This window comes from Motacilla alba, chromosome 13 (assembly GCF_015832195.1).
Source record: "Motacilla alba alba isolate MOTALB_02 chromosome 13, Motacilla_alba_V1.0_pri, whole genome shotgun sequence".
In the NCBI taxonomy this organism is placed as follows: Eukaryota; Metazoa; Chordata; class Aves; order Passeriformes; family Motacillidae; genus Motacilla; species Motacilla alba.
Window position 1 is genome coordinate 4,100,192 of NC_052028.1, and position 15,653 is coordinate 4,115,844.

A 15,653-nucleotide genomic window follows, 5' to 3' on the forward strand; every position below is an offset into this window, starting at 1 on the left:
CTCCCATTGAGAGAAGGGAGAGTTCTGTAGAGGATATTTTAGTTACAGATGACAAAGAGGAATTAATCTGCATTTCAAACCTGATAGTTTAGAAAAAGTAAATAATATCAATATTATCAAATAAGGTGTTCAGTGACTGGTGAAGTTTGGGTACATATCAGAAAGGTGACATTGGCACTAGCAGAGACTAAAGTTTAACTTTCTCTCAAACACAGCTAAGTTTGTGTGTGTCAGACATGGAGGTTGTGCTCTGATGTACAAATATAGCAAAACCCAGAGTCCAAATTTGCCAAAGCTTATGATCCAAGATCCATATTTGAACCTAGATCCACACTTAATTTTTGTTTCCTCTCAAGAAACTGCAGTTGAAGGTCTTAAAATTCATGTTTGTAGATGTTTCATCTTTCACAGTCCAATTCTTTTCTAGACCGCCATCTTTAGGAAATGAAATTTGACTGAAAATTTTAGGATAATGGGTATGGACATTAATAGTTTTGGAGTGTAACTTAATTTTAGAGCCACATGAAATTGCCAAGTATCTTGGTTTTTGTAATGTAGCATTCTTTGTGGAATATTGAAAGGAAAATTTTGTGCCTTTTCAATTACTGCCTGAGAACTGATTTCTCTCTCCAGTTTCTCCTCTTAGCACGGATTGCCACTGCAAGCTTGACTTTATGCTGAATAGACATCTCGGTTCAAAAAGGATTCCAAGTGATTCAATTGTTACACGATGCTCTGGCACCTTGGCCTGGTTATATCACCTCCAATCCAAGTGGTTTCAGTACAAAAATAGACAAGTTGGACAAAGAGCAGCTGTCATCTTTTATGCATAGTTTTAAATCTTTTATGTGCAATGTTGGTGTGTGTGGAAGATGCTGGATGAGCCCTGGGGCTGCTGCAGGCCCTGTCCCACAGTGCCAGCCCCCCTGGCCATGCTCTAGCAGAAACCTTGCCAGGTAGGAAGGTGGTGGCTTTCTTTGAGAGCTGAACATGTATTTTGGGATTTTCTGGTTTGGTTCTTTTTCAATTTTTGCTCTAGTAATTGCTTGTTGGTTACAAGTCCTTATTGAGACTTGAGGATTCTCAGCAGCATTCACAGGGTAAAGAAAACACCAAAGACCTCCAATCTGATGTTTAAACAGAGCCTAGAGACCTTAGGAAGCAAATGAGGTTGTTTTGGATAGCAGTCAGTGTCTATTTTAAGGCAACTGACACTCAGTCTTGACTCTGTATATTAATAACTTGATTCCCAGAATTAAAATTAGACATGTATTTTTCTTCATTCATACCAGAATTTCTTTGCATACCAGACACCATGGACATCATATTCCTTTGGCTAAAGACTGGAAAGAATTAAAAATTTAATCTTCCTTCCACATTGACTCTTTTATGGCTATTTTGAGGGGCTTTTTGGCAGAGCATCTGGAGCTTCATCTCTGTTTTTTTATTTATATAGATGTATTCATAAATACACAACGTTTTGTGTCTCTGCCCATTTGCCCTCAGGAATAATTCTTTTATTCACTCTGTCCAGCTTCCAGCCTTCTTGCAGCCCCCCTCCACCCTGCTGAGCCCAGCAAGGTGGGGAGGGGGTGCCCCTGCACCCCCAGCTCTGCCAGAGGCACCTCCCCTGCTGCAGTTGTTTGCCTCAAATCCTGCATCCCAGATCCTCCTGATACTTGGCAAGCTCTTATGCCCTAAAAGCCTTGGTTATTTCAAATTCCCTGCACTTAAATGTGTTTCAGAATGAATGCCTTCAGCTTAGAAAATGCTGCCATGCTTTGGATAATGGGGTGAGAGGTGTAGCAGTGGTGAATTGTTCTTATGGATGCATGAAAAGTGTGTTATCAGTGCTTTTTCAGAGTTAAATTGTGTTTATTCAGAAACTGTACCACTGGTATGAGTATTGCAGTTTTCTGCTAGCACATTTATATAACCATCAAATTGCTGCAGAGCAAATCCAGAGCTATTCAAAGCAGATCTTCTGTAGGAGTTTAACTCCAGGGGTCTGCATGTCTGGGTTAGTCTGAGTCATGAAGCGCTGGATTAAAATGTGCACCCTTGACTTTTGATTGCCCCAGAAAGCAGATGAGGAGGAAAAAAACTTTGGCTCAGTACCATGAGTTTGTTTAAATTGCAGGCTGTTTCATATTGAGATCAACAAGAGAATATCCTGAAAATATGTTCCTGAAGAATTCAACATATTGCAAGAGTCTCCTTTCCTAAAGGAAAATCATATATAACTTCCAAATACATAATACATGACCTGCTTTTGATTTCCTTTAGAAATCCTTAGAATTTTACATTTGGAATAAAGACTATAACCTTAACCTGCCCTCTTGCATGGGTTTGAGATTTGTGATTTTCTGGGATGAAGGGGAAGGCACAGACTCCCAGCATCCTTCTGCATCCACAGCAGACCCTGACTGGGGGAAAGAGGTGTGGGTTGCCCTGTTAGAAATGTGACATGCGTGTCTAAAGACTGAGAATCTCCTACATAACAATTTATAGTGGGAAATTACCAAGGAACTCCATTTTCACAATAATTTAAGAGATTTAGCTAAAATTAAGCAAGTGGCTTTCCACTTGTGGAAAATGTGGATATCCATGGGAGGTGTAAGTGTGGCACAACCAGCCTGTCCTCTGGCTAGTGAGGCTCTGTCCCTGCTGTGCTGGCTGTGCAACTCTCTCACTCAGAGATCATTTGCAGGGGAGAGATTAATTAGTTCAGTAGGGGTTTTTTTAATTGAGAAAGTAAATTTCTTTTGGTTAAAAAGTTAGAAGCTAGTATTCCCACATTGTCCAGCCTAACCCTGGTGAGGAGTGAGGTGAGCTCCAGTGCATGCTCCAGGGTAACTCTGCCAGGGTGGGATCCTGTGCACAGGCAGAAGGGATAACTGTGAGCCTGGCTGGAGCACTTCAGCTGGAGTTCAGTACAAAAGAGATTTGAAGCAGCAGAAAATGTTGAGAGGTCAATAAGCTGAAACAAAAGGGGGGGGAAATAATGCCAGCTATAAAAGTATATCATGTAAGAAATTCTGTTGTTTTTTAATAGATTTTAGTTTTTGAATGATGTAAAAATAAAGTTTGTGGGGAAATATTCTTGGATTTAGTTTACACAAGTATCTCTGTGCTGTTACAGTTAGTGTAGAAAGGGAACATAGAGCACAAGGATAATCTATTATTATTGCTGTTTGCTATACTAAGTGCAGAATAAGTAGGCCTGTTGCCAAAGGCAAGGAAATTGTATGTGTGGAATAAAAATTCTTAACATGATTATCGGATTCTGTTTTCAGCAGCAGAGGCAGCACATTAAGTGTTCTGGTGTCTGTGGGCTGCATTTCCTGGCTACGCTTGGTTATGTTTCAAAACATTCCATATCAATTGCATTGCCCCGTGTCTACCTCAGGAAGTATCCCTGCAGCATCATGTAAGGAAGGGAAATATCATTTTCTCTTTCATCCCACCTATGGAGGGAGGAATGCATTCCTCCTGCACGGAGCTCTCTGAGGATGGGTTGGTTTCTCAGGCAGATGTTGCTTCTGTAAGATGTCTGGAGAAACATCTTGACAGTGACATGGTACCATAGTAGTCACTTTCCATTGGAGCCTTATTACTTTGGTATCTTCCAGGGGTGCATAAAAGCCAAGGTTAAGTAAAAAACCTCCAGCTCTGTCTCTCTTTTATTGTGATAAACAGGGAAACACCCACATCCCATTGCTGCCCCAGTCAGCTGTGCAGACTGGAGTACCCATGCTGTCTTCTAGGCAAGCTTTTTAAAAGTGTTGTGTTTTTTATGGGGGTTTTGCTGAGTAACTCACTGATCACGTTCCTTAAGTGGAGAAAAAGTGCAAAATGGAGGCTCTATTTGCCTGTATGAGGACTTCAGATTATCCCCAAAGGCCCTTCCATGCCTGTGTCTGTATAGAAATAGGTTCAGTGGTGTCTCAAAACAACTTCCACACTGGAAACACAAGGTATGTTGTTAAATATATTTAGTGCATGTAGAAGGACTCTCTGTTCCCAGAGAGCTTGGCCTTTGGTTTTTAATTTATACCAAGTTTTCCTTGTGTACCAGCGTGCTGTGAAAAGGAGAGGTAAGGAGGGTGTATTGCTGTGATGGATGTGCCATCAAACTTGTGGATGTTTGCATTGATCCTGGAATTGGTGGGACCTTTTGCAGCACAGAGATCTGGGAGTGCAGCTCCTCTGGCTGCACAAGGAACTTCCATGCCCAGGCCAAAGCCTCCCTAGCAGGGTCAGGGAGCAGTCAGCACTGTTGGAGAGACTTGGGAAAGGTAACTCCAAGTTCAGGGCACAGGCCATGCAATTTTTCTCCCCTTCTTCAGCTGCTGTCACAGAAGAACCAAATGGTCATTTCTGTTTGCTGTAGGCCAGAGATCATTTATGCACTTCCAAGTTTTAAAACAAATAAAGTAAATCAATAAGCTGCTGTCGTGCTTTGCATGTGGGGTAATTAATTTGTAAAGTAAAAGCTGTTAGAGTTTCAAAGCAATGAATCAAAGATAATTTCATTAGTGACTGACTTTATATTGTCCTCGTTCATGGTGCAGATTGAGTGACGTGAGTTCTCGTTAACGTGTTTGTGTAATTGTCAAATCTGACTTTTTTCAGATACTTGGAAGGAAACCATCTGCCTGCTGTGCCGAAGGGGCTCTCTGCCTTCAGACACCTGACACTGATGTAAGAAACACGTGGTTTCAATGGCAGGGAAATTGCATGACTCTTTCTGCACTGTGCTGTTGGTGGAACATAAATAATTGGTATTTGGAGTGGGGGGAGAAAAAACCAACACCAAACCCCAAAACCTTCTGTAATTTGAATTTGGAAAGAATTTCACAGTGGACACTGCTGCCAGTAAATGTTCATAAAGAGTGAGGTGCCTGAGAAGCCCCTTGCTCTGCAGGACCCCAAGAGGACAAAACTCTCACGCAGGCTGCTGCAGTTTCACTTGGCAGATTTATCTGTAAAGGTCATTAGCAGAGGAGACACATTCATTTGTGCTGGATGAGGCAGTATTTATAACGCTAAGGCAATGACAATTTGCATTGCTCTTTCTTCTATGAACAGTCATGCAGACAGGGACACAGCAAGACTTTGTTCTGTAAATTGCTCCCTGAAATACACAGGAGTGAAATTCCCTGCCTGAACTATTTATCAGGAATTTTCAAATGCAGTTGGAATCAGCTGTGCAGATACTCCAGTCCAATGGTCTGGGCAACCTCAGACAAAAACAGCATGGATGAAAAACTGGAAAGCTTTGTTTTAAGGGTGTTTTTTATTTAGAAACATCTCTAATTTTGCTTTTCAAGGGAGATCAATAGCAAAACAAAATGTTCTGGTTGAGCCTAGAAGACCTTTTTTTTAAATGAAAAATGAAATTTTGTTCTAGTAGCTCTCAGTATGATAAGCATATGGAAGTGGGGTGCCTGGATTACACTGCAAAGCAAGTTGGAACAGTAAACATTCAGCAGTGCTTGTATCATTTATTCATTTGTTCTTTTCATTGAATGCTGTATGCTGGAAATATGCCTTAATGCTTCCCAGGCTGAGGCTTTTTAGGGGAGTCTGATATGCTTTTCCTTTAGAGCTCATTCAAAGTTGGTCAGAAAATACACCAGTTGATAATGTGTGACTTTTCAATTGCTTCCAAGCATTTTGCTGTGCAGATATTATGTAATCTTTTCAAAAAGGCATTTTTTAAAATTCATACACGTAAATGATATTTTCTCTGTGTGTTTCTTCAGTGATTTGAGCAACAACAGCATCAGTGTCTTGGCCAATCACACCTTCAGCAACATGACTCAGTTATCGACGCTGTAAGTAGCCCAAAGTTTTGATAACAGCTTTAATTGCTTTTCCAACACCATCTAAGCTGTTGAGCAATTAGCGTATCTCTTGTTGCTTAAGCATGTTGCTCTCCATGCCTGTCTGTGGTTGAATTAGCAGTGAAATAAGCAAAGCCAGCCCAGAGTTGTGACTCTGCTCTCCCTCTGCAGCATCCTGAGTTACAACAGGCTCCGGTGCATCCCCGTCCACGCCTTCACCGGGCTCCGCTCGCTGCGAGTGCTGTAAGTGCAACTCCTCCCCTGCAGCTGGGCTGCAGCTCTGGCAGGCTGCAGCTGGGGCAGGGAGGGTTCAGTGGGCAGGTGGGCATGAATTTTCACATCACTGGTGTCAATGTATTTGTGCTCTGCTGTAGTTTGTCCCATAGAGGCCAGAGCGGGTGAGTGCTAAAGGCACAATTACATATTTGCAAGAGGAGCGCAAATTCATTTGTTTGAATTTCCCTCAGGGTTTACATTATGGAGCTTTTCTCTGAGAGCTCTGGTGTAGGAACTGTCATGAAAACAGGTCTCCAAAAAACTTCACAGAATCTGTTTCTGCTGCTTGAACAATGTTTCGGTGCTCCTCAAGGAAAGACTTTTCTCTTTGTATACATTTGGTCATAGAGTGTGAGTTTCCATTGGATGCTTCAGCAAAAGTGTCTTTGTGGAAAACTTCTGTGCATTTTCAGAATATTTTCCATTGATTTAGATTCATGCAGGCAAGCTAGAATGTGATCTGACGGGAAGTTAGAAGCCCCCACACTACATCAGTGAATAAATCAGGCCAGTGGCTGGGCAGCAGTAATGCTGAGACACCACTAATGTCTCAAATGTCCTTAAGTTGTGAATAAAATTACACCTCATATTGACTGGGGGCCTTCTCAGTGATATCCATGTGTGGTTTATTTCTTGGGAGGTCCTTTTCTGCACTCCTCCTTTCTTTCCAGTGTAGCTGCTTTCAGCAGCTTTCTGGTTTAAACCATTTGTTTACAATCTCTTGTGAAAGTCATCCTCACATTGTCTCAGAGTGTGGGCTGTGGGCCTGTTCCTCACAGCAAGACCCTCCTCCCAGCTTTCCTCAGGCCTCTGCAGCACTGGCTCCTGCTTCTGTCTCATATCCACTGCCTCTCACCACCACAAACAAACCTGGGTTGGTTTTGTGGACCCCTGGCCCCACGTGCAGCTGTCAGGAAGGTGGAGAAAGCACCTTCCCATGGCCCAGAGACACGAGTGGGCCACCAAGGCTTGCACGGTAGCCCAAGGGGATAAATTAAATAGCTTGTCTGTGGTGAGTTTGTTCAGTGTGCTGAAGGAGAGAGAGCTCTGAACACTCAAAGCTCAGGACAGAGGTGCTGGTGATTGTCCTGAGTGCTTTGAAACGTCACATTGATAGTTTCCATTAAAAAAAAAAATTAGGTGATGTTCAGATGCAGAAGTTCATGTTAATTTAAAGAGCAGTGGTTGTTGTGTATTGGTTCTATAAATGTGGAATCAAAGTGTCAACATGGGCAGTACTGGGACTGAGGAAGCAACAAGGCAGAGCTGCTTGGCTGAGACCTTTCACTGTGGTTTCAGTGCTAAAACAGATATCTCAGTTTCAGCCTCCCAAATTACAAGACAGCTTTGGATTCCCACTTTTCATTAGCAAAAACAAGAAAGATACGTGATTTGGATTTGTTGCTTTAAGTTTGGCTTGGGATCCTGATTTCTAGCACACTAGGATGGTCACATTTGAGCTGTTACATGAATCCTGAAATTCAGCCACAGATTAATATATTCTGTTTCATGGCCAAATAAATTATTCCATATGGAGTTGTCTTCTGGCCTGCTCCTGATATGCAAGCTAGCTTGATTAAAGCTGGTGTGAGGCTCTCTACCCTGAATTACAGTGTGGATAAACCATGCCTCCCTCTTTCCAATAGCCACAATTTGTCTTTTCACTTCTGTTCTTGCAGGCCACATATGGGCAGGAACAGAGGGCAGTATTTTAATGACAACTGTTGTTTTTTGGCTTTTTAAAACGATTTGCTGATCAAAAAGTATCTTCTTCCTTCAAGGGAGAAATCCCCCACTCGTTTGCACAGAGCAGTGAAATGGGAATCTCTGCTCCCTGCATTTGGAAGCCTCCAGATTGATTTGATTTATTATGGCCCACAAAACTCTGGTATCAGCTACAACTTTTGCCACGTGTCATCACTGTTGCTACTAAAAATCAATTCTCCAAAGAGAAAATGGTTTCCAAGAGACAATAGGAAATCTGTTACTGTCAGTTTTTTATTATCCATGCTCTCAGGGGAACTTAAAAGAGAAAACATCAGCAAAACAATTTTCACCTTTTTTTTTTTTTAATAAAAACAATATAGGGATCTCATTACTTTTGGCTGTGCATGCCTTTGGAGGTAGCAGATCCTTCTCATGAAGGTTCTCCAAATTCCTTTGTTTTCTATATTTTTTTGCCTCTGTAGTAAATACAATAAAAAGTGCTTTGAAAATCAGAATAATCATAGCTGTATGATGCACTTGGTCTTTGACAGATAGTTCATTCTGAAATCCCTTTCTTAGATTTTTCAGCACAAGCCCAAGTGAGAAAAATGCAGAGTCAACATGTTTATGTTTAAGCCTTAATATCTATCAGTGTTTACACAATCAGGTCTTTAATCTCAGCCTTCCCATGGTTTATCCATAACAGCAGCCAAAGGGCACAGGGGTGCACAGGACGTAAAGTCTGCAGAATTTTTTTTTAATAAGCAGAAGTAGGTTTTACAAAGCTATTACAGTGAAAATTGTGGATTTGTTTTTCAGTTAATTTGTTCAAAGCTAGTCTTCTTAGAAACTAAATATAAACAGATTAAGGAAGCTGAGATTGAGACAAATTATAAGTATTAGAGCTCTCTGAATGACCTGAACAGATTATTTTAAAGATCATTGTGTAATCACATATTTTTATATGTGACTTAGTTAAGAGGCAAAGTCCAAAAATCAAAATACTTTCTAATGTCACTAAATAATTGTCCATGTTATAGTTAGAGGGAAAAGGGATAAAATGACCTACTGAATATTCTATTAACAGATACTCCAGTTTTACTGAAAACGGATGGATATTTCCTGCAGCTCAAAGCTCAGACAAACGCTAGTATGTGTGATGATAAAGCTGTCACCAGTAATCTTTGGGCACAAAGTCTTTGCAATACACTTTTGCTGTTGGGTGCTGCACTGATTTGACCTAACAGAAGCATCTGGCTCTTTTGTATGGGGTTTTTTTGGTGTTTTGTTTTTGTGTTTTGGGTTTTTTTTTTCTTTCATCAGAGAATGATTCCGTGTATTAATGCAGTCAGTTTGTAAAAGCTCTGCTGTTGTGAGCGTGGAGCAGTGGCACCGTGGCTTTCCCTGACATCTGAGCTCTGCTGGCTCCTGCAGGCTTTGGCACCCCTGGGGGCTCCCTGTGGGTGTTGGCCCCTGATGGGATGTGGCTCTGAGAGCTCACGTTTCTGTCTTCACAAGGACACATCCCCCTTGTGTCGGCAGGAGCCCAGTGCTGGGGACAATGGGCTGGCAGGCAGGACGTGGGAAGGGTCCATAAAAGAAAAACAACCAGGAAACCCCAGCCCAAAAGGATATGTAGAATTAATTTCCTTCCCTGAAGACAAAGGAATAAGTTAGTGGATTCTGTGTCAAAGGAGGTTTTGATTTCTAGAATTCTCGAGTGTTCTGTTACTCTGTCCTCCAGAGGAGATCCACATCCCCTTAAATCCATTCCCCTGCTGTTTGCTGGAGTTCAGACAAGAGGATCTCTAGAAGTTGTGCTTTTGAGGGAGAATACACACATCAGTGTGTGCTTTAACTGTCCTAATGTGAAAGGTTTATTTGACCATTTGCTTATAAGGAGATTTGGTATAAAAATGTGTTCCTGATGTTGATCCAAGAGGAAAGATTTTGTTGCACTCTGTTGAATTCTCTTGCCACTATTTATTATTGTGAGTTTTAAGGGGGGTTTAGCATTTGTCATTTCATTTTAGTTGCAGGAGTGATGATGTTGCTGACATGATTTTTTTATTAAAATGCAGACACTTGCATCCATGAAACACCTCAGTGTTTGGGACATGTAATAAAGCAAATCCTTCTAAGGTTTTTATTTGATGGGTTTAACTTCTTACAGATAAATGGCTATATCATTCTTCAGCTTCTCTTGGATGTTTCCAATACACCTAGAAGAGAAAATGTACTCCCTTCACAGGATAAATGGGACTGATATAGCCTGAAGATTAATGTGTCTGTTTACAGAGAATTGTCTTGCAGTTTAAAAGAACAGCAATAAGCTCATTATGAGCAGCTGCTTATTTAGATGTGTTCATTTCATTGACCATTTCGATGACAAGTGGTTGACTAGGTCTCCTCACACCAACAAAATACTCCTTGTTTAATAGCTGTGGGTTTGTCTCACTCACTTGGTCATTCCATACAGAATTGGTGAGTGTGTTTTATCTGGAGTTACTGTGTGGGAGCTCATATCCTTCCTGTTCCTGTGCAGATTAATTTCTTGGAGATCCACCCTTATATATGGCAAGTTGTTAATAATAGTCAAAACCAAGAAAAGCTTAAGGGAAAATTTTAGAATCAGGATGTTGGAAGTGTATCGTGTACATCCTGGTACAGCTGAAAGTGGTGTTGGGGAAGAAAGGCTGCAAAAAACAGATGCCTTTTTTTTCACTTAGGGCAATTGTCTGTTTCCATGAGTTGAGATTTGGGTTGTTTTGAACCCAGTGTTTTAAGAATAGGTACACTCACAGAAATAAAAACTGTGATTGCTGTGTCAGCAAATCACCTGGTAAGTTAAAAAATAAATTACTTGAGGGCAAGAGCTGCTCCAAACCACACAGCAGCATTCTGTTTTCCACCCTCTTCTGCCATCTCTGGAGCACTGACAGGAATTCCCATTTATGCTTCCCTATGTAACCCATGCACAAATGTGGGTCTTTTCTCAGAAAAAAAGATAAAGTGGTGCTTAAATTGTCCTGGAAACAGTGGAGAATCCTTTTATTCCTTTCAGAGGTCCTGGAAATGCTGCTAAAAAATGATAGTTTCTGTGCACAGGGTGAATAATGTCCTAAAACAACTGATTTCAGGTGCTTTCCTTGGTAGCACAGAGAGGTGTTTTTTTACTGTAAGAATGGGAAAGTGTGGCTGTATTTACCCTCAGGGACCCTTGCTCTCTCTCCTAGGATCTCTCTGAAGTCAATAGTTAATTTAACTTTCACAATTCTTATTTCCCCTGCTCTGTTTTTGCTGTGCTTCTGGCTAATGGGATTCTGTAAGAGAACACAGGTCTGGATGTGAGGGTCCACTTGTCATCAATACACTTTTAATGGCATAAATGGTATGTCACCGTTTTAATTTACAGCAGCACTCACCAACAGCTCTGATTGCATCATTGTTTTAAATGCCAACACCTAGAGGCAGAGGTGATAAAGCATGGAAGTTCATGAGTTGTGAAACTCACAGAAACTCTCAAAGAATCAAAATTAAATACCCTTTTTAAGCAGCCATTCCTTCAGGTGCAGGGAGCAGACAAAATACTGTGGTTTGTTACCTTCCTGCTTCTCCCCCTTCTAGGACACTCCATGGAAATGATATTTCCAGTGTTCCTGAGGGATCTTTCAATGACCTGGTGTCCCTGTCCCATCTGTAAGTACTTCTGCCTGGCTGAATCTCTTGCATTGATGGTTTTAGATTTGTTAAACAGCACATATTGGTAAGATTGTATAGCTTTTTTTGGTTTTCCTGCTCACTTTTCATAATGTGCTCTGGATATTCATAGTGCATCTGTTCAAAGGAAATAAAAACTTCTAGGACCTGTTGTTATTAGTTATAAAAATATTTTCTTAAGGAAAACCAAATGAGCAAGTGTGACAGTTTTCTCTGCTGTGGACTTTGTGTTTAAGGTTTTCTTTCAGCATTGTCGATGTGAAATGCAGAGCATATTATGGTTTAAGAGTGAGGCAGGAAACCTCCCACAAAGAGCAAATATTAAGCAAATGTGAATTCTTTGCTTAATAAGTGTCATATGTTTTGCATGCTGGAATGTTGTCAGTATATGGACTTGTTGATGAATCACTACTACAGACATATATATTTAATCACATGGAAATTGGTCATTTCACAGCATTAATGCTTCATTCCATAGTTTGCAAAAATTATTAGGCATTTCAGCTTTTTGAGGAAATTGCTATTACACTGGTAGAGGGCCAGGAGTCTTTCAATGCAGTTTAGTTGATGAAAGAACAGACAAAGAGCTGCAATGGCTCCAAACTAAACTTGAGTGACCTGAAAATGCTTTTTCACTGAGATAGTGTGTGATACTTCACGCTATTAGATAATTGATGTAGGAAAAGCAATTTTGTGCAGCAGGTTTCTTGATTACTGTCCTCAGTTCATCAGAGGGCTGAGCATGTGTTGGTCCCTCTGTGAAGTGAGTGGTTTCACAGGCTGATACAGATGTTTTCTGCCCTGATGCTGATGTACACACAAGCAGATATGTGTGCATTTAACATAGGTTTATATCTATTTATTGTCTCTTTTTAACCTTTAACATGCTCTCCAGAACACCTCCCTGAACACCAGATTCAGATTGTATTGAAGTATTTTCTGGGTAGCAGATACATCCCTGGCAGCTTTCTGTCTCTGTTCCTCTGTGGACAGCAAAAAAGAAAAATATCTCAGATTGGTAGGGACAGAAATCATGAGAGCAACTTGAGCAGAGAAATAATCTCTGTTTCCAACTTATACCTTAGTATCATTGGTTTTACACATATGTTTTTGCTGTTCCCAGTTTAGTCAAGTCTTTTTGTGTGTTTAGGATTGAAAGTCTGGCTGAGCTGAAGCCCTGTACCTGCTTTTGGGAGTGCAGTGACACTTTCCATACTGGGAATCTGGCTGCTGGGAGTATTTTCAGAACTCCAGGAATAAACATAGCATGTTCCATTTGTTTGAATTTCCCTCAGGGTTTATATTCAATGAAGTGGAGATCCAATTTTCCTGGGTAAACTGTTCACCTTAGGGAGTGATAAAATCCCCTTTGGCCCAATACAATCTCTGCACTCTTTCTGTTTAGATGTATGTGCTGCCAGAAATGTAAAATACACAAAGCCCAAATGAACAGTAATAAATAGGATCCATAAAATAAATAAGACCTGTCTGGGGTGTAATTTGCACAGTTGAGCAGTTGAATTTTACAGTGCAATTGTGCTCTCCAGTTTCTTAAAGAGGATCCTGAAACTTTTAGCAACCACAACGAATTTTTTCGTCACATGCCCGAAAAAGCTGTGCTTACTCAAAAACTGAGTCATGATAATTGAAAATAAATGCATTTTGAGCCCCTCCTGATACACAGATCCTCAAGGAGAAAGCATGAACTTGGAGTCAGTTTGAAAATCATACAAGGACTTGCTACATCAAACTCTTAAAGCATGGGAGAACAAAAATTTGTCCTAATTGTGCAAAGTATGGGGCTGAGGGTGGGATTGGTGTTGTGGCAGGGCAGAGCTGAGTGCCAGGGTGTGGAAAGGATGCTCAGCCCAAGCCTCCTGTGGCAGGACAAGGGGGACATCAAACTGGCTTTTAGAATTGCAGAGAGATATTTGTGTAGCAGAGACAAAACTATTGATTTTAGTCAGTGCTTTGCAATAGTTTTGAGTTGGTCTGTAATTGGAAGAACAAAAGTGAAATCTAGATGGTCCAGTCACTTTCTCCATAGCTGTTAAAAGCCTACAGGAGCATTTTCACCAAATTTCCTTTATGTCATGAACATCATCTCACTGTAATGGAAATATCATAACAAACTATGCAGCTTTAGTTCACTAAATTTGGAGGTAGGTTTCTATGTGCTGTACACTGCTTTTGTTTACTATTTATGACTTCATTTAGTTGAATCACATACATAATTGTCTATTTAAGCCATGACTCTACTGACATTTTTAATCCAGGGCAATGATAAGAATGCGGCAGCACTGCTGTAGGATTGTGTATGATATTGCTTAAAAAGAGCCCAAACTCTGCTGGGATGGAACTGGCACCTTCCCAGTTAGGTCAGTTCCTGCAGGTGCTGTCCTCACCATTCATTGATTCAGTGTCCCAAGCACTGCCCACACAAACTGACCCCGTGGCACTCCAGGGATTCCACAAACCCTCAGGAATGGATGATGTTGAGTACAGCAGGTATTTCCAACATATTTCTCATAAACAGCTCAGATTTCTAATCCTGCTGAATTTTCTTCTCATTACTCAATTTTTTATTAATTGCCTATAAAAATAATTTGTCCTCTCCTCTTTTTTTCAACATTGTCATGGATAGAGTTATTTTAATTGACTTTATTCAGAGTTGCGCCTAAACAAAATAAGTGTCTGAACAGAAATATCTGCCCAACATTTTGAAAATGCTTCCAGTGGTATTTCCTTACAGCAGAAGATATTTTTACCTTCTGGAAATATTTTGCTATAATAGGCAAAGAAATTGAGAAAGTATGTTAGAACTCATGAATGAAAATACAAGAATTATCTCCAGTTCCTGGAAATAAATTTTTTAAAAAATCCAAAAAATAACCTCAAGCCAAACCAAACCAAAAAAAAAAAAAAAAATAAAAGGCAAAAACCCTCAAACAAAGCACAAACCGCAAACAGAAGTGTGGAAGGATACATTTCTGAAGTTGTCAACAATATTATTAGTAATCACTTTTAGTAAATATAGAGCAGCTTTATTTCTAATGTAGTTTATAAATATTAATTAACATGGTAACAAGCTTTCCGTTGTCCTCCCACTCACATTTTATATATGGCAGTTTCTCAACACTAAAAATTTCTCAGCTTTCACTGCTGCATTTTGTTTGACCTTGGACAACTGAGCCAGTTGATCACAGTTCCAGGGTCAAAAAGTCAACCCAGTAGTTTTTTTCCATTGTAAGCAATGGATTTACAGGAGGAGTGGATGGGTATTTTTTAATGCTGAGCTGCAGTACACATTTAATTTTGATGAATGAGCCCCAGACAGGGTTTGAACCCATGAACTCTCATTATGAATCTGTCTAGGGCACAGTGGGTTCATTAGTCACTCCAATAGAAATGTATCAACAAATTTACTGAGGTTTCTATCTCAATATCCTGCCTGATATGTTTTTATTTGAAAGATGCTTGAGTTTACAGTACCATCTTAAAAATAGTTTATAGCATATGCAGAAATTTTAAAGTCTAAAAACCTATTTGAATCATTGGTTTCTTTAGTATCTCTTCCTTCTGCTATCCTTTATTTTGTTTATTTTCCTTTCATGTCAGTTCAGGTGTTGTACAGCTGAAGTCTTACATTGACTTTGAGCAAAATAAATACAGACTTTCAACATGCATTTCTTCACATTTTAAACAATTAGTTGGCTTCAAACTGATTTTTCTGAAATGTGAACTTTGTTTGTAATTGGCTGGTTACCTAAAAAACCACTTTCTTCAAGAGAAAGAGAAGTACAAATTAGTCAAGGTAGTACCTAAATTTAAGGTTAAAAGGTTGGTTTGCTTTTGGATAGATGTCCATGAATAAAGGAAAAATTCTGAGAATTAAAATGTCATTATATAAATGCATCTTCTACAACTATTTGACCTAACTCAAATGATGGATCAAGCAGCAAACGTGTTTTAAAAGTCATAAATAAACTTAGCAGACACTGGGTTGCAGTTTGGAAAATGGAGGTATCTTCTGCATATGTGTTTCATCTGGTGAGGAGTCATTAATGTGAGTCATCAGATCCAAACTAAATTACTCAATTC

The 15,653-nt window shown here is 40.0% G+C and overlaps 1 protein-coding gene across 3 annotated transcripts in view; it reads left to right on the top strand.

Annotated features, from left to right (window-relative positions):
* The window catches only part of SLIT3 (slit guidance ligand 3), a 475,720-nt gene that overhangs the window by 384,654 nt on the left and 75,413 nt on the right, over positions 1-15,653 (top strand). For all 3 annotated transcript variants that reach the window (XM_038150223.1, XM_038150221.1, XM_038150222.1), the window contains 4 exons: positions 4,636-4,704; positions 5,769-5,840; positions 6,021-6,092; positions 11,460-11,531. In XM_038150223.1, the coding sequence (XP_038006151.1) occupies positions 4,636-4,704; positions 5,769-5,840; positions 6,021-6,092; positions 11,460-11,531 (285 nt within the window). The remainder of the gene's footprint in view (positions 1-4,635; positions 4,705-5,768; positions 5,841-6,020; positions 6,093-11,459; positions 11,532-15,653) is intronic.